Source organism: Ictalurus furcatus, chromosome 7 (assembly GCF_023375685.1).
Source record: "Ictalurus furcatus strain D&B chromosome 7, Billie_1.0, whole genome shotgun sequence".
In the NCBI taxonomy this organism is placed as follows: domain Eukaryota; kingdom Metazoa; phylum Chordata; class Actinopteri; order Siluriformes; family Ictaluridae; genus Ictalurus; species Ictalurus furcatus.
Window position 1 is genome coordinate 25831545 of NC_071261.1, and position 24126 is coordinate 25855670.

At 40.3% G+C, this 24126-nt stretch overlaps 1 protein-coding gene across 2 annotated transcripts; it reads right to left on the reverse strand.

The window, feature by feature from the left end:
* Positions 1 to 4141: 4141 nt before the first annotated feature.
* slc7a8a (solute carrier family 7 member 8a) lies at positions 4142 to 22896 on the reverse strand. Of its 2 annotated transcripts, none has more exons than XM_053629456.1 (12): positions 22555 to 22896; positions 21975 to 22364; positions 15424 to 15628; positions 14168 to 14319; positions 9686 to 9811; positions 8939 to 9092; positions 7894 to 8017; positions 7417 to 7520; positions 6973 to 7069; positions 6651 to 6800; positions 5169 to 5346; positions 4142 to 5049 (listed from the first exon to the last, which is right to left on the reverse strand). In XM_053629456.1, the coding sequence occupies exons 2-12, from the start codon at positions 22114 to 22116 to the stop codon at positions 4892 to 4894; spliced, it is 1590 nt and encodes a 529-aa protein (XP_053485431.1). In that variant the 5' UTR covers positions 22117 to 22364; positions 22555 to 22896; the 3' UTR covers positions 4142 to 4891. The 2 variants fall into 2 exon arrangements, with proteins under 2 accessions (XP_053485431.1, XP_053485430.1); XM_053629455.1 differs by having other exon boundaries at positions 21975 to 22392.
* Positions 22897 to 24126: the final 1230 nt, after the last annotated feature.

Genomic DNA, 24126 nt, shown 5'->3' on the forward strand with positions numbered 1-24126 from the left:
TTAATCATTACTCTTCCACAGTTATTTACTATAAATCCCAGCAGTGCTAGGAGTGTTGAAAGGATGTTCAGTGAAGAGTCCTGGGATGAGCACAGGAGAGTCTTTAACGATGATAGCAGCAGCTCTTGGGTACAAATGTTCAGTATCCAGGTCAGATTATCTCCTAAAGCAATGATGAGTCTTTGAGAGGTGTAAATCATGTGGGACTTTTCACAATAGTAGAGTATGAAATCTCTACTGGTTCTATTTATGTAAGTTGAAATGTACTGTCATATTATTTACTTCAATATGTACTTTGAATACCAGCCATACCTTTAATAACCCCAGCTCTATTCTACTCATGCATGCAAATATCTAATCAGCCAATTGTGTGGCAGCAGCACAATGCATAAAATCATGCAGACACGGGCCAGCAGCTTTCGGTAATATTCACATCAGCCATCAGAGTGGGGGGAAATGTGCTCTCAGTGCTCTCAAATGTGCTCTCAGCCATACCTTTAATAACCCCAGCTCTATTCTACTCATGCATGCAAATATCTAATCAGCCAATTGTGTGGCAGCAGCACAATGCATAAAATCATGCAGACACGGGCCAGCAGCTTTCGGTAATATTCACATCAGCCATCAGAGTGGGGGGAAATGTGCTCTCAGTGATTTTGACAATGGCATGATTGTTGGTGATAGACAGGCTGGTGTGATTATTTCTATAAATGCTGATCTTCTGGGGTTCTCATGCAAAACAGAAAACCCTAAAGTTTATTCAGAATGTTGCAAAAGAAAAAACATCCAAAGAGCAGCAGTCCTGCAGAGAGAAGCGCCTTGTTGATTAGAGAGGTCAGCGCGTGGCCAGACTGGTTCGAGCTGGCTGAAGGGCTACAGTCACTCAGATAACCACTCTGTAAAATTGTGGTAAGCAGAAAAGCATCTCACAATCCAGGACAGGTTGAATGTTGAAGAGGATGGGCTACAACAGCAGGAGACCACGTCGGGTTGCACTTCTGCCAGCCAAGAACAGAAAGCTGAGGCTGCAGTGGGCACAGGCTCACCAAAACTGGAGAATTGAAGACTGGTCTGATGAATCTCAAGTTCTGCTGAGGCACACAGATGGTAAGGTCAGAATTTGGTGCCAACAACAGCATGAATCCATGGACCCAACCTGCTTTGTGTCAACAGTCCAGGTGGTGGTGGTATAATGGTGTGGGGAATGTTTTCTTGTCACACTTTGGGCCCGTTAATACCAATCAGTCATCGCTTGAATGCCGCAGCCTATTTGAGTATTGTTGCTTTGAGGGAATGTGCATCCCTTCATGGCCACAATTTATACAACTTCTAATGGCGACTTCCAGCATGATGATGCACCATGTCACAAAGCAAGTTTCATGAGCATGACGATGAGTTCAACGTGGGATGAGGTACTACAGGAGATTCGCACCTGAACAATCTGTAGGATTTGTGTGATGCATGGACCAGGATCTCAAAAGAATGTTTCCAACATCTTGTGGAATCCATGCCATGAAGAATTGAGGCTGTTTTGAGAGCAAAGGGATTAGTATTAGAATAGTGTTCCTAATAAAATGAGTGTACATTTAAATTGGAAAAATGTCTCAGTGATGCTACAGTATAACCGCTACAGGTTTGATCCTGAGCTCAGGTCTGTATAGAGTTTCACATGTTTCCGCCTGTGTCCGGTGGGTTTCCTTTCAGTTCTCCAGCTTCCTCCCATCTCCCAAAACAAGCTGGTAGGTGGACTGGCTACTCCAATTAGCTCCTAGGTGTGGATGAGTGTGTGTACATGGTGTCCTGTGAGGGACTGGCATCCTAATCCGGGTGCATCCCGGCACTTTGAGCCCTCTATCACTGTTCCCAGGATAGGCTCCTGATCTACTGCAACCCTGACCAGGATAAAAGCAGGTCCTAATGCATGAATGGATGCATGAATGGATGAATGACCTTAAAGTTGTAATGAATTCACCCAGTAGGTGGTGCTGTTTTACAACAAAACGTTTTAAGCAATGCCCCATAAAACAGCACACTATGTATTAATTAATTTGGGTGTAGAGATTTATTTGTCTTCAATACACAGCTGAAACACATACAAAATCCATAAGAAACGAGATCAGTAGAAACTTCATCTGGAAGTAATGTGTGTTGGATGATTTGAGATTTTCACTGTATTTATCAAACTTTTCATGTCAAAAAAAAAGAAAAACATCTAACAAAAACAATAAAGCTCAATTGAAATGTAACACGACAAAGACATTTTAAATATCATAAACATCAATCACGTGTTGCTGATGGGTGGGGAGTCATATCCTGTGGACACATCTAAAGAGCTCAGTTATGGGTTACACCAACATCTTGCATGGCTTTCAGTGGCCTGTCTTCAGAAGTCTGTGGGAATGGACAGCGTATATATGCTCTGAGTGTTTGTAGTGAATGAGATGTGCAACACTGTTAAGATTTCCTATTGATTATGACATATACCGTGAAAGATCTAGTAAGGTCTAAAGCTCCTGCAAAATGGTGTGTATAGAATTATAAATCAAACAGATTTATAAGCCTGGAGAAAGTTATTTTAATAGCGTTTCTTTCTTTTAATATAAGACTTAAGATGTGTCCTGAAAGTCAGCACTATACATTCTATTGCTTGTTCACAAGCACTTACACACATTTACTATATTTATACACACAGGGAACAATTGGCACTCATTTTAGTGGTGATCATTTCTCACGAGTATTGATTAGGAAAAAGCGTGACATCACTACGTAGGCACATAGACATAGACCCTGCGACCATGAACATCACACATCATGTACACAAACACACACACACACACACACACACACACACACACAATAGCCGACTCTGAACCTTTCTGTCCACTTTGCTATTGTTGGGAAGTACATTTGAATGATTGCACCTCTGTCGTATTATGTATTTATTTATTTTTTTTACATTTAAAAAAAGGAAAAAGCTGCAGAATCATGAGAAAGTGTGTGTCTCGATCACTCAAATCACTGCAAAAATTAAACGCATCGGATTGGGATATGTAGGATTTTGGACATGGGAGAATATAATCCTACATGAAATCCTGTTGCACAAATGGCATCTCACAATAGCAAATATGGACAATATAAGCACTGTCAGCTGTGTATACCGTCATTTCTTTTTTATTTACAGTGGCAGCACAGATATATGATATAGAAGGTGAAGAGAAGGGCTGGTTTGGTCAGTTAAAGTTAGTCAAGTTATTGCAGCCACATTAACACCTATAATACAGCTAAATTATTTTAGAGTAATAAGAATATTAATAGCAAATGACTTATCTGACTCTAAATACATGTTTAGTACTCAAGTACTCATTTATACAGTCCTCTATTTTGTTTTTATATATATTTGTGTCTTTTCGACAGTCATCTCAAGAACAAAAATATAGCACTCCCTTACATCTCGTCATTTTCCTTTTTTCGAAACGTGAACTAAAGACAAGCTACTGCACGTGAAAATACATCCTTTTTACGCACGTGAAATTAATTCCAACGTATTTAAATTTTAATTTACAACTGAACACATGCATGAGTGTTTTTAGAAAGTGTGTCTTTTACTTCAGGGTGTGTGAATATAATAAAAGAAAATCAGCACTAAAATCATGTATGATGTTATTAGTCCAGTTCATCCTATTAAGCAGTCAGCATAAAATTTCAGAGCCTTTTTTTTTTTTTTCCCGTAAACTGTATTATCTTCAAAAAGAAAAATGGGGGGGGGGGGGGGGGGGGGGGGGTTGTTCAATGGTGTTTAAAAAAACAAAAATAAAACAGTGATAACATGAATGCCTAAATACAGGCATATTATCTAATATTATAATTAAGGCAATTAAAAGCGTTAGAATTGTACTCACACCAGCCAAAGACTCTGGTAGAAAACTACTCTAAACCACAAAATGTGCTTCTTAAATATATATATTTTATAGATACTATCTCAAGCTTAAAAAAAGAAAATCCCAGAGTTATCAATTGGATAAAAGACAAAAACAAAACAAAAAGCATTGACTAAAAATGACACAAAGGAATAACAACAATAAAGACAAAACATCACAATTGTGGATAAAAAAAAAAAAAAGAACATTTTGGAATTTTTAAAAAAAAAAAAAAAAAATTTTTTTAGTGTGTTGGTGGAGCTGAATCTAATAAATATTGGAATCAAAATACTTTGCATGGTTAAAGTACACTAAAGATGATTTTGTAGGACATGAAAGACTAATACTGCACTAAGCAAACGGTGTGGATCTCGATGTGGCATATACATTTATAATGTGTGTGTGTGTCTAGATGAAAACACTGTAGTACATTGACTACATCTTTAATAAAAGAAAAAGGTGGAGGAGTACTCGAGGTCAGAGGATGAGAGGTACAAAGCTAGAGTGTGGATATGAAAGTCATTTTAGTTGGATTTTATACATTAACAAAAGAGTGCGGATTTGATTCTGTATTACAAATCAGACATTACCAAAATAGTACAGTCTTAAGTACATTCGGTTTTAATGGTTTATTTTACGTTGCCTTAAGAGATGGGGGGGTAAAATGTAGCTGGATTCTTTACAGAAGCTACTGCAGCATGGCGGCCATGTTGAGGTGTTAAGTTAAACATGTAGAGGACTGGAATAGCATCCAGCTCCTTTACCCATCCTCGTCACTAACCTCTCACCTCTACCTCAGTCTACCTCATACTGATAGGAAATGACAACCCTGCACATGTGCAGCAATCGAAAAAGGCTTACTAGTGTGTGTTTTAGGAGTTCAACACCCATTTTGCCAGTGTGGATCTGTATCATCCGGGCACTCTGCACGTGACCGTGTGTGTGAGAGAGTGTGTATGTCTGCGTTCTTGTATTCAGTAATCAGCCGAGTTTGGTGTTGCGCTGTCTGCTGCAGACAGGGGAGTAGAGTCCTCTTTCATCTCGATCCCGTCTTCTCGGCAGTCTTCAGGCTTCTCATCCTCTGCTGGATAGACCACCACACAGAACTTCTGGCCCAGGTAAGTCATCTTATCTGAGGAAAGTTATAAAAGCATTGTGTTACTATTTATATTATATACACATTAGTAATTATCTACAAGTTAATTAAGACGGGGATCAAATAAAGACATAAACCAAGTCTATTCCACTTACCCACAAATGTGTTGAAGCACTGGGGCTTGTTATCCCAGTAGACACCCAGGAAGTAGACGGGAACACCAGTGAGCATAATGGCCAGGCCGATACCACAAACCACAGGCTCAGAGTACAGAGAGAAGACCAGCAGGAAGGCCCAGAACAGCAGGTAGATCACTGGCCACACTAGGCTGATCTGAGATCAGAATACAAGTGTGTTATTAGATATTCTTGAGAAAATTTGTTGAAATTTTTTAGTAAATAGGAGCTCGTTCTCAGTTTCATATTTAAATGAACGTGGCTCACGGAGGATCTTTGAGACGACTTAATGTCACCCTGAACATTATAAAAACTCAGAAATTGTCACAGTCTGAATTTCGAATACCTGCAACATGGCTGAATATTTCAACAACAAACAAATGTGAGTTAGTATTAAACAGTGTTGCATCATGAAGTACAAGCGCCAATTATCTCTCAACATGGAAATGTAGGCTGTGCCACACCGGTTTCCCAGGGAGGGGTGTGTAGGGCCAAGGACTATTTCTAATTTGCATAAGAACAGAACATGCATTTCTTATGAAAGGAACATGAAAGGAAAACGGCAGGTACTTTTTTTTTCCTCTTTTGAATGACATTTTACATTATGGAACTTTAAACGATATTCAATATACAAATTGTTTGGGGGGGGGGGGGGGGGGAACTTTACATCCATTATATTCTGGGTCGAAATGACTTCTACAGTTTAAATACACACACACACACACACACACACACACACACACACACACAAAAAAAAAAAAAAAAAAAAAAAAACCCACAGCATTGAACAGCTTAAAACAGGAAACCTTTATTATGGCTTGTCTTGGACAAGCCATAAGAAGAAATATTTGCATGTTCATGACCCTAAATGAGGAATAAAGTCAAAGAATTTCAAAGCTAAAAAGAGAGATCAACCAGGATTTCAAACGTCTTAAGTGTGGAAATTGCTCAAATTGACCTATTTACATTTATTCATTTAGCAGACGCTTTTATCCGAAGCGACTTTCAAATGAGGAAATACAAGCAAAGCGATATATCAAGCGGAGAACAATACAAGTAGTGCTACCATACAAGATTTATTAATAGAGTTCTAGAGAAGCAAAGTGCACAGTGTAGGGGTGTAAGAGCCAGAGTATGTTTTTGTTTTGCTTGTTTTTTTTTTTGTTTTTTTTTTTACATAATGTGGGGTTTGGCATTCTAGGGGTTAGTTAAGCGTTCACAGAAGAGGTGGGTCTTTAGTGACAGATTCTGTGGTCCGGATTGAGGTTGGAAGTTCGTTCCACCACTGAGGGACAGTTAATTTAAAGGTTCTGGAAAGGGACCTTGAGCCATGCTGAGTAGGCACTAACCTATAACATACTAGAAGGGTTAATCAAAATCAGAATCTGTTAAAGTCGGGGGAAAAAAACAACAAAACAACAGAAAATATATTCTTTAAATTTATTTCAAAAACACACTCACTTTGATTGGTCGTGGCATGTCAGGCTGTTTGATGCGCAGGACAATCTGCCCGGCAACTGTTACACCATAGAAGAGGTAGTTGATGAAGCCCACGTAGTTGATAAGTGTGTATATGTCACTAGTGCACAGCATCAGAAGGGTCGAGATACACTGAGAAAGAAAGAAAAAAACAGACGAGGAGAATAAGAAACGACTACATTTAGCAGAGTTCAATGATTGACAGGAGTTATTCCTCAGATACTGGTAATCCATTGTGAATTATATTTAACAACCTGTAGAGTATAAGAGTGGAAGCAAAAAAAAGAATGTGTATGTGACTCACAGTAAAGAGTAGAGCAGGAATAGGTGTGCAGCGCTTCACATGGATCATAGCTAGCAGGCTGGGGAGATGGCCCTCTCTGGCACCGGCGAAAAACAACCTGATAGAAAATGGTGCATGCAGCAATTTAGGACATTCAATCCAATAGCAGACATTAGACACTGAGTGAAAGAGAGAATGACAACTGAAGACGACCGACAGAGACCAGGAGAAAGGAATAGAGACCACTGTACACAGCATGACATATTTACGAGCCAGAGGACATATCTGCACTGATAGGTCAGTGTTTGCGAGGCACAGACACTGACACTGTGTAGAATGGCAACATATGGAAGAACATAACATGAGACAAGACACACAATGAGCCCAAGATGAAGGACTGTGTTTACAGGTAATCACAAAGCATGACTGGATAGGATGGATGGATAAATGGATGGTGAGACTGACCGAGAGGAGGTGAAGAGGGAGCCGTTGACCCCCCCAAAGGTGGACAGAGCCACTGAGATGGGCATGATCCATGACATCACTCCCAACAGCTTCTCACCAAACGTCTGGGAGAGAGCAAAAGAGTGGTGAATGAGAGCTCGAGCAAGAGAGAAACAGAGATCTAGTGGAGGAGAAGGGCCTGGAAAGTTGACGAATTTGAACAATCCAAGTGGTACGTTTAGTCGACCTGAATTCACAAATTTCTCATATTGGATTATGGCATAAGTATCAATTGGGAGAAATTGGGAGAACAATTGATACTTAGATATGTCGTAAAATACTAGGCAAAACACAATTCATCAACATGATATACAAATACTTTATATTGTATCTAATCGATATATAAATCAATACTATTTGAAGCGCAGCTCTGCTCCGTGGTGACCTGCAAACTGGTGAATGGTTCAATTCAGGCCAATTAGGAGACAGAATACTCACCACAGCAACAGCGTTGGAGGCCAGCAGCTCCTGAGGGCTCATGGCGGTGACGTACGCAATGTTAGCAAACACATAAACAAAAGTCACCAGGGGGATGGAGATGAAGATTGCACGAGGCAGGTTTCTGTATAGAGAAAGATGCAGAAGAGGTTTCTTCTACCTGCCATGTCACTGTTTCCTTCTCAGTGTGTTGAACTGGATTGCTATTAATACATTATTTCTAGTTCTAATAAATAATTTCTACTGTATAGCATTAAAAGTACTGATGGCTAGTGCTAGTAAAGCACTATTACTAAGCATTACTAATGGTTCTCAAGGCTTTAAGTTGTCAACTAGTACAAATTACTACACAACACTGCATAAGTATTTACCCCCTTGAACTTTTCCACATTTTGTAGTGATACAACCTGGAACTGCAAAGGACTTCATAGGGATTATATGTCATGAATCTACACAAAATAGCCCATAATACTGAAGTGGGGGCAATAAATCAATATAGTGTGCAACAGTATTCACCCCCCATTGCTGTGAAACCCATAAGTTAGTTCTGGTGCAAGCAGTTATTATCAGACGTGACAAATAGTTGAATGGAGTCTATCGGTCATGTGACCTTAATATAAATACACTGGGTCCTGGAAGGCCCAAGAGTTTGTTAGAGAAAATATGTAAACAAACAGAATCACGAAGACCAAGGAGCTATCAAAACAAGTCTGGGACAAATCTCTGGAAAAGTTTGAATCCATGTTTGGTTATAAAAAATAAAAATAACCCAAATTTTAAAGAACAGGGCACAGATACAGCTCTGTCTAGAGGAGTCCATCCACCAAAAATCAGTGACTGGTTAATGATGACACTACAAAATGTGGAAAAGTTCCAGTGCGGAATTCTTTTGCAAGGTGCAATATATAGACATTGCTAGGGGGCATGAGGGAAGCCTGACAATTACTTTTTCCTGTTACACCTGTTCCTATGACGGCTTGTCAGATATTCCCGACATAACATTTGGTTAGTTACCATCAATCTATGCCCAAGCTTGGAGACTTACACATAGGGATCAACCAGCTCCTCGGTCACATAGTTAAGGAAGTTCCAACCTCCATAAGCGAAGGAGCCTTGCAGAAATGCTAGAGCTATCAGACCGACATCATAGTCCTGAAACGGCTCGAAGGCATTGACTGGCTCCAGCCAATAATAGTCGCCTGTACAGAGAGACAGAAAAAGCACAAGGAATAATGAGAAACCTAAACTTCCTGTCTTATTGCATTAATAGGCTCATAAAAAGGTCTTTCTCTGGGCCGTGACCTCTCAGTTCTTCTGCTCAGATCGAATCCATCCTCACACATGAGTGAGCAACAAGAAAGCCATACACTCACAGTGGCAGTGTTAACGATCTATTACAAACACACACCATTCCTGTTTGCTTTCTGTATTCAGAGGCTGAGAACAGCTGTCACTGCAGTCATATCAGAGCAGTCTGTGGAATAAACCCTTATATAACACCCCCCTCTATACTGCAAGCCTGTCTAATCCTTGACAATGCTTTGGCTGAGAAAACAGTTATCACAGCTTTGCTATCGTAGTGCTTTTGAACTTGATGACTTCTCTTTAGACAGCAAGGGGAAGGTGTAACTGTGTGATCAGTGGACTGGAGAAACAGAAAAGCAATAACACACACACACACAAAATAAATAAATAAATAAATAAATAAATAAATAAATAAAAATCACACACTTGCACATGGACATCCTGTCACACACAGATACACAGAGACATTTAGGCAGATGGCTCTTACCCTTGCAGATCTGTACAATGCCCATGATGATGATAAGGATGAGGGCCAGCAGTTTCCCAGCCGTGAACACGTCCTGTACGCGTGTGGCCCAGCGCACGCTCGCACAGTTCACCCACGTCAGCAGCACTAAAACAGACAGAGATCAGAAGGGCGACATCAGAATACCGAACACAAACTTAAAGCAAGTTCATGTGCTATTTCTCCCATAGTAAAACCTGGAACAGTACTGAATAAAAAACCAGCAGGTTATAATAATTAACTTTAAGAACATGAGACTTCAGAGACTTCAGACAGGGGACTTTGTGTTTCCTGACAACCTGCATTTTTGTATTATTAACTTCAAGAAAGAAATTACACAGACTAGTGAGAAAATATCTGGCTCTAGCTACTATAAGTGATAACAGGAAGTACCTTGTTTCGTGGATGATGTACAAGATTAAATGGAACTATTGACAAAAAGTCTTTAAATAAAAAATGTTCTTCTCCCAGACTTGTATTTATGAAACTCTTCAAACAAAGAGTGCTGATCCTGGATCAGACGGTACTCAGTGGATATAATGATATCGTGGAAAACGCAGAGGGAATATAAATAAGGCTATACCGTATAAACACTCGGCAATGATAAACATAGGCCTTGATTTTATCAGGCCATTTGAATTTAAAACAGAAAAAAGGGAATACATGCTCAGCTGTGATTCAGGATTCAGGTTCTGAATCATTTGTTTGCTGCATGTTTTTGCTTGAGTCATGCAAAATATGAGTCAGGTGAAAGAAGACACACAAGGGTCTCACATACACACACGTTCCCACACGCACACGACTTAACTCCTGCAATGGCTAAAGTACACTTTTAGGTCATAAACAAAGGTTGTGGCATTCTTTTCTTTCCAGCTTACTTGTAGAAACCTCAGTTAACTTCAAACCCTGGACTTTGGGATTATGCTGAATGCTTATAGTTTCTGTCAAACATGTGGATATACTATGCAGGAAAACCTCAATCCCACCTCTCACATGCATGAAGCGTTTAAATGCCTTTGCTCTTATTATATTTGTTTCGCATTTTTAAACAGGGCTTACACATTCAGTCTGAAAAGCTCTGCAAATTTAAAAAAAAAAACAAAAAAACAAGGGAGTAGCACCTCAGCTGTCACTATGACACTAATAGCACTAGGTTTAGGAACACGCTGTTCCAAAATCGGTCAACAAGAACCAGTGCTGACGGTGTCAGTATCGTCTGAGGAAAGATAACCGGGGCCATAAACACCCTGTTAACTACAATCAAACATTAAATACTCTCACGGTACTCTCAGAAAAGAACATTGTCACTTAATTATCGTAATTTGTCAGCCATCCAGTTCTCAGGGTCTGGAGACATAAACAGGTGGTGAAAATGTGAAGGGTATTCGGTTTCATGTAAGCAGAAGCAGTGGCTTTACCTTGTTATGGCCTAACTCGGTATAAACAGCTTTTCGTGATAGCGGGCATCTACACGAGTAAATATCAAATCTCTCCTGAAGTCATATTTTCAGATAAAAGCAACAGATACTGAGTAATTAGCAGCAGGTTGTAAAGAGGAAACAAAATTCATGTGCATAAGAGCCGGATTTAAAAATGTACAGAAATATGCACAAATTCTAACTGTATTCCAATCATAACTAAAACTTTTTCAGACTTGATTCATTAAGAACTCACAAGATGCTGAAATATATACAAAACCAAAGAAACTCCCAGAATTCTTTACACTTACTGTATAAACAACCTGCTCATTTTGCATAGCGCCAAAATGTCTCGTTCAACAGCTTCCTTTAAAATGTTAGTGTGTCATGTAAGTAGGATACAGTAGAGGAGTACAAGGCTAGCAATGGCCTGAAACAGTGTGCTCTTTGTAACTTTTCCTTCCTTTATCCTTACTGGGCCGAAACAAAAAACATTAGTACAAAAAAAAAGCCCTTCCTTCAGCTTTTCCTTTCTATCCAACCATTCAATCTAGCACAGAATCCCGAGGGCATTCCTTCTTCCCATATGCTGGCACCATTCTGAGAAACACAAGACAACACAGGTTCTAGGACAGCCCCCTCTCCTCCTGTAGATCCGCTTACATCAGCTTTACATGAACAGGTGAAACCAGGTCAGTGCCTCTTCTCCACTCACACAATACTCACAAATACGATACCTAAAACGGGGTCAAGCCGTTCAAAAACAAAAACTCTAAATATTTTTGTTTGATATCACACAATGTTCTGTAACCTGATCTGATACTATTTAAGAGATACAGATTTTATATTATACATGTATGTGTATGGATGTATGTGTGTGTGTGTGTGTGTGTGTGTGTGTGTGTGTGTGTGTACAGTGCCTTCCAGTAATATTGGCACCCTTGGTAAATATGAGCAAAGGCGGCTGTGAATATACTTCAAAAATGTTTCTCATATTAATTCATGGTGGTACCAATAATTATTGCACACCTACATTTAACAAAGATTTTTTTTTTGATAAACCTGTGTTGTGTTTGCAATTGTTTGATATCCATGAGAGCAGAGTATTTTTATTTATTTATTTTTTTTTTTGAACAAAATATCAAAAGGTTAAACAATAAAGGCAATTTTTCACAGCCGTCTTTGCTCATATTTACCAAGGGTGCCAATATGACTGGAAGGCAGTACAACACATTCAGTTTCTCTGTAACTGTTTTTCTTGGCTCGGTGATCTCCACACCTCCTGTAGTATTTGTGATGAGAGTGTGAGATTTGTCAAATAGCTCCAGGTCTGCTCATACAGCCATCCTTTCTCAACACTCCCCCCCCAGCGTCTGTCCTCCATCGCTTTATCCTTCACACATCTATCTATCTCCATTTCTCTCTATTTACACCTCACTGATAATCCACTCATTTGATTTTTCTTTTATCTATGTTGGAGTTTTAAACTATCACCTGGGAAAACCCTTCATAGTGAAATTTAGATTTTATATACATCACTATAATATATATATATATATATATATATATAAAATAATAGATCTCTCAAAGTCACAGGCTTTCCTGAACTGAAATGTGCTTCTCTTTTGCATAAATCTCACCCCCAGGTATTTTGCATTTTAAAGTCTAGTTATGCCCAAAATTGAGACGGGGGACTGTGAGGTGAGAGCATGTCAGACATTTTAACATTCTGTATCTGACTACAAGCCGAACTGTTTAGGCACAAGTAATATTTTATGCCATGTAGCTATCCTACTTAAGCAGAAGTGTGACAGTCTCTGTAGGAGAAAATCACACTTAACTAGCATTCCAGGCAGACTGACTGCATTAACCATTGAGGTTGTTAAACTGGCATTGGGTGCAACTTTTAATTACCTCTCTCTGATTTGCCACAGGATTTCCTCAACACAGGACCGACTGAACTGACTGTTCATTGGCACATTTCAAATATGTACTGAATTGCAATACCACATAGAAAACTGGTCCAATTAGGAATGAATGATAAATGTCAGGTTCAATGCCAATTTGCTACTCACACTGTCATGGACAAACAAATAAGATGAAAATGGATTTGGTCCGGTTTAACCTGCAGTGTGAATGCAGGTATATACGAAATAAACATGTTTATGCACTTCTCAGAGCGAGACTGTTTGTCTCTGGTACGATTGGCAATCAGATTAGAAGAACCGCATCATGAATCATCGCTCATCCTCCGAGAGCCTCTCATGAGCACAGCCTTGATCCAGTAGCACTTCTGATCTGGTGTCGGTTTTCTTCCTGGCATGCCACTGCACTGAAAATCAGATCTGTTCCTAGATCAGCTCTACAGTGTTAGTACAACCTCCGTGATTGTCGTCATCACGAGGAGAGTTGTTATGGCAACCTCTTTATGAGAAAAGGCTGCATACACACCATGACTGAATACCTTTTGGTATGAATAAGAGGCATAAAACAGCAAGAAAATCACAAACAGATGAAAAAACAATGCATTTACATAAACTGTTGTTTCTTTTGTGACGAGTTGGTGGAGGTCAACAGGAGGTCCTCTTCTAAATGTTGCTTAAATGTGCTAAAAATATACACGGGTGTATACATGTACAGAGCCTTGCCATCACTTTGAAAGATAAAGGATAGCAGAAAAGGTTCTCAGCATGAAGTCTTTAAATAACTGAAGAATCATTTTCCACTATTTATGTCTACATTCTTTGTAGTGGGAAATAATCGTCCACTTTATTATGTCACTGACTAAATATGGTGAAAGAAACATGCACTGGAAGTTTTTTTTGTTTTTGTTTTTTTTTAGGAAACCAGAAATGCTCGAAAGAAGCATTTTTAATTTTAAGAGTGCCCTGAGCTTGGCATAATTTCAGATTCGTAATGTGCTTATGGTTTTGTTTGTGGCCTCACAAACACTCTTTTCTCCCTCTCTCCATCATTTCCTGTTTTTCCTCCCTCTCAATTTCTTTTTGTCCCTCTCCCCTCCCCCATACTGTTCTACGGGACTTACGGAGACAGATGGCAGCAAGCAGACGAAGGCCGTTCTCGGGTGGGAAGCAGGTGGGGAAGAGTGGTTGCAGGACATAGTTGGAGAAGGTGAGAGCGATGACTGCTTGGTTGGTGGGGTAGATCACCAAAACAGCAATCCATAATCTCAGGAACCTGGAACACACAAGAACACGAACATGATCACACAGTCTGGAAGCAGACTCATGCGTTTCTAAATGTCTATACATTTTACATGTACCATTACTACTAAAACCACCATCACACTCCCTATCGAAGCCACTGGTTATCGTTTCAAATAATTATGTAAATCTGAAACCCATTCTCACACACGGTGACACAATGTGGACAAAAGCATCGATTATTCTCACTGGTATGTGAATAATGCATAAGCCTATTATAAGCTCTGCATTAGCATTAGGAAATAACAACTCTGTGTACTAATTCACTTTAATTAACATGAAGGTCAAGCGGTTTTCTAATCTAATGCTTCTCTAGTATTGTATTCACTTGTATTGTTCTCCACTTGATATATCGCTTTGCCTGCATTTCCTCATTTGGAAGTCGCTTTGGATAGAAGCGTCTGCTGAATGAATAAAATGTAAATGTAAACTGTAGTAAAGGAAGTTTGTTAGTTTAAGAAAAGGCCAAAAGGACGTCAGATGGCATGAGTTTTATCGGTGAGAAAGGAATGGGAACACTAGGACTTCACATTCGTCCTCCAATTTTCCATCTGCTACGAGGACGTCATACAGTTTCTGCTTTGATAACCCTGTTAGCTTGATTCCTGCAATTCATTATGCTGTGAAATTCAGAATAACAAAATCAATTCGAAAGGCATTAGTGGTCGGAGAACATTTAACAGAACAAATGCACGTTAATGACGGTCATTAAGACTACGAATCATTTGAATGTGGTCTATTCAGAGTAAGAACATTCTATACTTCATCATATATTAGCATGAAATAATAATAATAATAATAATAATAATAATAATGTTCAGGTGGGCCACCCTAATTTTGCTTTAAATCCAAATAAAAATGTGATAAAGCTAAAAATGAAAACGTTTAAAAGTGTGGAGTATATTAGGTTTCAAACTGGCCTTCAAAGATGGCAGATAAGCAAAAATATTGTGGAGTGATGTTCCCGAGTCAGAGAGCCACCTTAAAAGCCAGTTATGTGAAAAAGCACCAGTCTATCGGTACTGAAGCACCCGAGTGTTTGAGCTGTATCTGAATTGTCTCATGTAAAGACACTCACCCTGCCAGTCCACCGAAGATGTCCTTGACATAAGAGTAGTCACCGCCAGACTTCGGGATGGTGACCCCTAGTTCAGCATAGCAGAGAGCACCGATAGCGGTGATGACACCCGTAACGACCCAGACGATGATCGCTAGGCCAACGGAGCTAGCATTCTCCAGCACACCCTTAGGACTGACGAAGATCCCCGAGCCAATGATGTTACCTGAGGCACACATTGTATGGAATGGTTATGATGTGATATAGTTATAGTTATACAGAACTAGCATCTCTGAACAGGACTATCAGCTACGTCTGATTTACCGGGTTACTAGATTACCACACATAAATGCTTCGCTGCACGAAAGACGGAAAATATTGACAGTATTTTACAAGAGCCAATCAGTGATCACAACCGTGGATCTTTTTGTGCATAGCTTTGTAGACTTTGTAGACTTTGTAGCCCTGTATGGCTAACAGGAAAGCATTTCAGCTTCAGATAAGGGTGTATCACGTAGCAGCCAAAGTTCACAAAGTGACAATGCATCCTCAGCAAATCTAACCAAACCCCTCCTGAAGAGACAAGGACAGATAGAATGATATATAGATAGAAAATGAAACTGGAAATAAAGATGTTCCGCAACAGAAGCGGGACTGATGGAAACGCATCACATACACGAGTGAATAATGTTAGTTGGCATGTCAGAGAAAAATGGGACGTTATAAAGAAACCAGCAAAGCAGAAAAATGCATCGACTCGGCTGTGTGAATCAAAGGAAAATGAGGATGTCAGGATAGAGGGAGGGAAAAAAAAAAAACCCACAAGGCCAGCAAACAGAGAGAGTAGTGTGCTGAGTCAGTACCACATACTGGGGTTAACAGGTGCAGCGTGTGTGTGTGTGTGTGTGTGTGTGTGTGTGTGTGTGTGTGTGTGTGTGTGTGTTTTATCTAAGACACGCCTCATTCTGAGTGATCTGAGTGATTCCAACAGCTCATAAATGTGTGAGTGAGTTGCTACATGCATGCATGCACACGTGTGTGTGTATTTCAAACCAAACAGTGCTCCATTCCCACTGGATTGTTCATGCCTCGTGGGATGACTCTCCAGGAACAAAGGGGAAAGAAAATAACCATGTAGTCCACATGGAAATCCCTGGGTGACCTTTGATAAGAACAATGTGCCCTTATCCTAGGACATCTTTACAGTCCTTTTGATGGACGGGTTCCTTTACCCGGTCTCCTACTTTCAAGTCTTACAAGAGAAACCATGACACAGCAAGTAAATCCTCAAGACCCCATAAGCTAAGAGTTTCATACGGTCTGATATGACAAACAAGAGCCAGCTGGGTAAAAGCTCCAGAGTAGTACTCGGGCTCAAATCTTAAATAGATAAGTAGGCGAAAGGTCACACATAAACTAAATCAGATTATTCATTCCTGATGAGGACAAATATGAAGGAAGGTATTATCTGATCTTTAACCCTTTTTAGGTAGCATCACTCCATACAGCTCTGGCTGGTCCACATGCACAAGTGCACAGAACAGAGAATCATAAGGGGTTACCTTATGATTCTCTTTTCTGTGCACTTCTGCATGTGATCACTGACTATATTCAATTCCTGATTTGTAGTTTGAATATGCATTTCAAATTTTAGCATGCCTAACACCAGCCAACTGCAGGTTATGCAACTTTATATGATCTCTAGCATCACACGCCACCTTGTTTGTGCAAGACCTGGGCAGTGGCTTCAGTAATCTGGTTCCAGCTAGCTCACATTGCAATTTCAGAAACGTAGCGGTCTGGTATTAATTGCCTTAAGCACGCCTGACCCGAAGACTGGTTAGAACCAGTTGCTCTCGTAGAGAGCGTTACGCAGCTCACGTGCAGCTCCAGTGCAAATGGATCCTTCGTGCGGTGCTGACTCCAGTGGAATAGGCAAGCACGAGGGCTTCCTGTGTACGCACTACTTCCCCTCACTTCCTCTTTCTCGCGGTGTATTTGTGTTTGCTAAAGCAGAGCGTCAGTCATGCGACCATCCAATCCTACCCGAGTGCTCACAAGCATCTCACATCGTCAGACGGTAGTATTACAGGCTGATTCATGATTTCAATACAACCAAATGGAACGGTCGTATTTAAATCCAGCTTTTAAAAGATCAGCCACGATGTATTTTTAATCTGATGGTTTTTAATCTGTGGTCAGATTAATTTATTGAGGCCTAGACCTTGCTCACTCTAACTAGGTATTAGAAGCGTAGAACACGTGTCTATTGAGGGACTATAAGTCTCATTAGGATCTAGCAGTGGACAGTTAATGAGCTCAATCAATGGGGTTAATTATTGTGAAATAACAGCATGTTTTATTCCTCTTATCCTACAATTGATACAAGTGTTTAGAGTTCTTTTTAATGTTGTGGAACACCCACAAAACATGTTACTTTCTGTTAACACTTATGTCCTAGCCACTATAAACAGTCAATCCCCTATTGAGCCTCTTTTTTTCTTGTGGTATGAAGTGTAATAAGAAAATAAACTACAGGTGCTTTAAAACCTACATTTTCGTGCAATATCAACCAATAATGTTATCACCCAAACAGGCGAGCTGCCACTAATCTCCTCCAACCTCCTGTATTGATTCTCCTCTGTTGCTCTATTGATCCGGCTGTATTTCTGTGTCCTGCTAGCGGGAACCGCCGAGAGTGAAAGAGAACAAGCAGGACGGAGAGTAATCTCCGGCAACTGGGGCGGTTTATCCGTCAATCTGTTTAATCACCAGCTCTAAACCCCACCCATTTAGAAATAGTGCACAATGAGAGGATTATTTTGGAGTGATCATTATCAGAGCGGGTTTATGTGTGTAGTACAGCACTAGTACAAGACAGAGGCCACATTGATTCATGTGGAATAGGAAGTTAACAAGGGTCTCCATATTGTCCAGGGTCTCCGCATCATTGCTCTGCATCAACAGAAACAGTAAACGAGTAGGAATATTCTCAGGATGCCTACAGGACATGAGCTGCCATTATTTTCCAATGGCTCAATCTGTGCTGCTTTACTTACATACTAGCTTGGGCATCATACATTTGAATTCTAGCGATACAAAAATCAAACTTGACCTTGTCTGCCGCTGAGCTTTAAGATAACAGCCATTGAGATGAATGTGGCAAGAAGCAACTTACTAAGTAGAGACATGGAGGAGAAACTAAAGCTTATACCTGTACTTCCATCTTCCACATGACTTTAAACATGTGCCATGATTCATGCTGCCTATGGCAGCAGCAAGACAGCTTTTTTCTCTTTAATTAAAAGCTACCCCCCCCCCCCCCCCCCAAAAAAAAAAGTAAAGTAACTACTGTACATCCGGAGGATGTTGTTTAAACTTCGTTTAAATTAATCTCTACGAGTGAAATGTGATGACGTGAAGATTACTATATCAACATATTGATCCAAATGTTCATGTTCACTAAACTGTGATTGTGTTTTTAGTAATACAGTTAACAACACTGTACAATTAGGCTTGTGAGGCGTGTTTTCTTCTTCTAATAGTCTAGTTTTTAGGAGTTTAGTGATTTAAAAATAATAGGGGGAGCAGGGTGTCTCCAAAATAAACTCTTGCTAGGACTTCCTATAGTCCGGAGCCTGCTGTGGTTCACATATACAGCTCTTTGAACATTCTATGAAAGGAATTTTATACACAAACATTAAATATCCTGTTTACAACTATTGTAATCATGGTAACATTATGCACTAACAATAGATACCGAGCCGGACTCCTACAATAGACCACTTTTTTAAAAAAAGCATCTCTTCATCAAAATGAAAACAGAATCATGCTTTTTCAGTTTCTCAAACGCAGCTTTTACTTCCGCTTACAAACCACACACACACACACACACACACACACGACTGTGCAGAAGCATCAAAGCAGCCATGACTGCCTTAACTTGTTTCGAATGACGAGATCAGTGATGACATTAACCAACGGTTTTATCTTCACTTGCTTTTCCAGCACTATCACACTTGTCTCATGATTAAACTACTATTTTGGCACCAAACATTAACCAGAAAGTAACCGCCACAACCCCAGTCCCACATACCCAGCAGGCAGAGACTGGACATAGACGTTTGGTGCTTGGATGCACTCCAACTAGGCCAGCAGTAAATCCATCAGCTCCCCTAACCTACGTTTGAGTCTAATCAGCTCCGAGTATAACCGAGGTGAAGAATGTGCAACATTGAAAACTACAAACCTGTCAGTCAGCTTGATTGCATCGTGTTCATTAACCACCTCATATCTTCACTTTTATAGCATTTAATAGTGCAAGAGAACTAGGATTTGAACCACAACCTCAACCTTGAGCTACAAATAACTTTCACTTTGTCTTGTTTATGGACCTTGTGGATTCTACCTGCAACTAACTAACTAAATAATATATTTATATATTATATATATTATATATATATATATATATATATATATATATATATATATATATATATATATGTAAAATATTATATATATATATATATAAAACCCAGCTGGAGCAAAGCTGAGTGGCTAATATAGAATTATTATATGGGCTAAATGGATTGGAGTGGTGTTTCTGATCCTTTGAGAAACTCAGTGACACGAGCACAGAACAAAGGGTGGCTGATAGGCATACAAGAGATCCAATATGACTGTTAGCTTTTAATAATATTCACATGATTAGCACGTGGGCAAGTGATAATACCCAGGCCAAATGGCTACTTTAAAGAACACGCCATCCTGAAAACACTTTAAATCATTTTTGTTGATCTGAGTGTGATGTGTTTAGTGGTTCTGGTGTTAATTTGTTAGTTAGCGTGAGAAGTTTATCAAAGAGGTTTGTTTGCTGACATGATGGCACGCAGGAACATTGCTAGCCAATTACAAATGGCGTTTATTAGGAGAAATTTTTAAAATCTAAAACATAAAACATAGCAGTCAGACTTGGTTGTTAAGAGCAAGCGCTTCTTTTCCTCACTGATTTTCCAGAGATATTCAATGTCATATTAATGAGAAAGTCAACTTAGAAGTTTTGGAAAGAGCAAACCCTGGGCTTAGAATGCAAAGCAGCTAAACTTATGTAGTGGTGCTGAGTTACATCAGACACTTGGGTCGGATAGTTAGCGATCTGGAAGATGATGAGTGTGATGGTGTTGCCAGCGGTATTAGCATGAAATTTGAAGATTTGAAATCTGATCTGAACCTGAGCAGAGTGTACAGATGAGCTGGACACACTAAAGGACTAAAGCGCTGCTGCACTGCTTCCATTAGGTAGAGATGAAGGGTTAATTCTCACTGGCACCACTGTGTAGACAAATAGTATCGTGCGTAATGTAGGAAAGTGAAAATAGACCAACATCTGAGTGACTGAAGTTTAAGCGGACAACACAGAATTTATATATTGGATGCCATTGAATAATCAGATATTATTTACACGTAATAATATCCAAGTCATTTAGGGTGGATTTTCCCTTTAACCCACTGATGATTTAGAATTTCTAGATATTTCTAAAACTAGGTGACACTCTTATTTACAGGGTCAAGAAATAAAGCCAACACTGCTGTAAAAGCTGTAACTGGAAGGCAACCCCTGAGAATGGTTTTGGTTCATTTAGAATACAAGTCATGTTTACTTCCTGTTTCTCTCTTCCTGCACGAGCAGAAGCTGATCTATTGACTATATTCCATACACAAGATCTAAACATATGCATTATTAGAGATCAGAACATTCTTCTCCCACCAACACTGCTTGTGTGACTAGTGATGTGCATCGCTCTCTAGAGACTCATCGAACAGGCCCAGACTATTCCGTTTCCATAGAAACCTTATGGTCCTGCTCCATTTCAAGGTCACTGCTCCTCTGCACTCTCACCTGGCTCGCTGTATCCCACGAGAAGAACAGCCACTCACACGAACATGAGAGCAGAGCGACATCAACATGTCATACATGCAAAGCTGCTTCCAGATCAACCGGAAAGAACAAGTGGTTTGTTGACACGTGCTTTGCTTTGCTTCGCTTCCGTGTTCTGCGTCTGTCAATGTCAAGCACTGTTTAACAAGCTGGCTGTTTTAACATTGCAGCAGCGTGCAAGCACACGTCATGAAGGAAACGATAGATAAGGACCTTTCACCTTCGTCTTAAAAATTGACCTTAGACTTAGATACTACAACTCGGTATCTGTTTAGGAATGGACTCTCACTGGCCAGTTGAGTAGTATGACTAATAAACATGGTGTTTTTTTGTTGTTGTTGTTTTTTTTAAATTATTATTCTGCCTTAGAAATTGACGTGTGAAATTGAGTAAGATGAACCGAAATCCCAGGACTGCCAGAAAACCAAAGAAAGAATCCTTGAGCAATATCCTTAACCCTCAACTAATCACCCCAATGTTAGACTGTGTGCCAGAGAAACAAATATAAATACACTCTCAGTCATTTTGGGCATCTGTGCAATTTGCCTAGGCGATAGGCATATATTCATCAGTATTCCTCACTATGACTATGTGCTTATACAGTACACTGAATCATACATGCTTCATTACTAACCGACAATAATCCCGCAGGCGCTCACAAGCCCGATCTCCTTCTTCAGAGCCACGGAGGATTGTCCTCCTGCTTTCCCGGCTTGCGGCGCTTCTTCCCCGCCGGCAGGTGCCGCGCTCCCTCGGTGTCTCGGTCCGTCAGTCATGTCCACTTCTGACTAGGTCTTGTGGAAGGCTGTGTCGGTGAAGTCTGCTGGTTTTGAGTGCGCTGTGTGATTTGCAGAGAAAGAAAACCGAGCGCAGGAGAAGGAAGGACGACGGCGGATTTCTCCGTGTTCAAGTGTGCGCGTTGCTCGGTGTGGATCCGGAGATCACCAGCATCCCCTGCGTCCTTCACTCCGCCAGGTGGAGAAGATCATCACACGAGCACAGAAAGTCCAGCTTCCAGTTTTCACTTCAATCAATCACACTAGTCAATGTGACTGCACGGGTGTTTTTTTTATATATAATAAGAATAATAATAATAAACAAAGATAAGAATATATCCCAATAGGAATGAAAGTATGAGTTCAGTGGAGCGTCTCAGTGGTAGATATGTATAGTTTCCTGTCTAATAAGATTAGTCATTTAGGTTTCCGACTTACCCTGAGACTCCACCAAAATTGCACTTAAAAGATAAACATGTCCAGTCTCTTCCACCGCCTCATGGAGACTTGTGAGAACTGAATGTCCTTCGTGTCCTCTCTGAGAACATGTGCTCCGGCGCTTCCTTGTTTTCAGGTGCGGTATCCAAAGCTCATGCTCCGGGCAGAGGGATTCTCTCACACCGCCCTGATGCTATACAGCTGAAAATGACGAGGATGTGTATGTGTCGGTGTGAGTGAGCTTAGTCAGACTTTAAAACCCTTAAGGCGGTGACGTTATACGTCTATCCAACCTGAAACGAAAGACGGTCTGCGGTGGCCCTCCCCTTTAAGCCTAATACACAACCACCCTCCCCTCCTCCTCCTCCTCAAGCACTCAGACAATCCTGTTTTTCTACCCACAGTGACTTATGTTTGCTTTATTAATTTATGCCTTACTTAAGCTCTACTGTATTCTGCACTGAACTGCAGACATGCTATGAAATTTGCATACCCTTGGTGTGGCTCATGCGCATGTGTGTGCATGCAACATGCTGTACATGGCTATATGAGCTATTCCGCCCCCAGAGGAATGTCTGATATACGTTGATTCTGTGATACGAGGTATCTTGCAGTTGAACTTTTATTGTGTGTATGCTTTTAAAGCAATGGTTTTTCCAAATGTAGTGAATCAGTCCGAAGTTTGCTTCTTTGGTTTTGCACTAGAACTATGAGACGAACATAGCTTAGAAATAAAGGAAGCATATAGCTTCTTTATATTATTCCTTATAAATGAGCTCATAGACATAGTAACTCTCACATTAACTCACATATAATAGGAACTTAGCCTTTTGGTATTCTTAGGTCATAGCCTATTTGTACTAATACACTATATGGCCAAAAGAATGTGGACCATGAGCCTCACAGCCATGTTAGTGTTTCCTGAAACTGTTGGGATTTTGCAGGGTAATATTAATTAACAATGATTGGGGGAACTTTTCAGCAATCGTTAACACAGCAACAATCAGAATGCATGTGATTTATACACGCCAAGCACCGATGGTTGGTGTCTCAGTGGGTGGGTGGGTGGGTGGGTGGGTTGGGGGGTGGGGGGGTTGTAAAAAGTTAGAATTGCAGTTCTGTGGGGGGGTTGCTGGGGGGTGGAAAGAAAGCAGAAGGTTCTGGTAATAAGTGGAGGAGTAGGTCCTTCTTGTCCTTTGTTTTTGTTTTCATGGGGCTGTGACCCACAGTAGCCTGGTTCAGTAAACTGCTTATGCAAGACACTCGAGTCTGTGTCCCTGTGGAGAAGATGTTACAGTGTGCTGTAGCATTAAGATTTTCTTTCACTGGAACTAAGCGGTCCAAACCTGTCCCTGTGCTGAAAGTGAGATCCATGAAGACATGGTTTGCCAAGGTTGGAGTGGAAGAACTTGAGTGTCCTGCACAGAGCCCTGACCTCAACCCCACTGAACACCTTTGGGATGAATTGGGTTGATGGTTGTGCACCAGGTCTTTGCACCTGGCTTCGGTGCCCAACCTCTTGCGGTTTTGTGGCTGAATGGGCATGAATCTTCATAGCCACATTCCAGAATC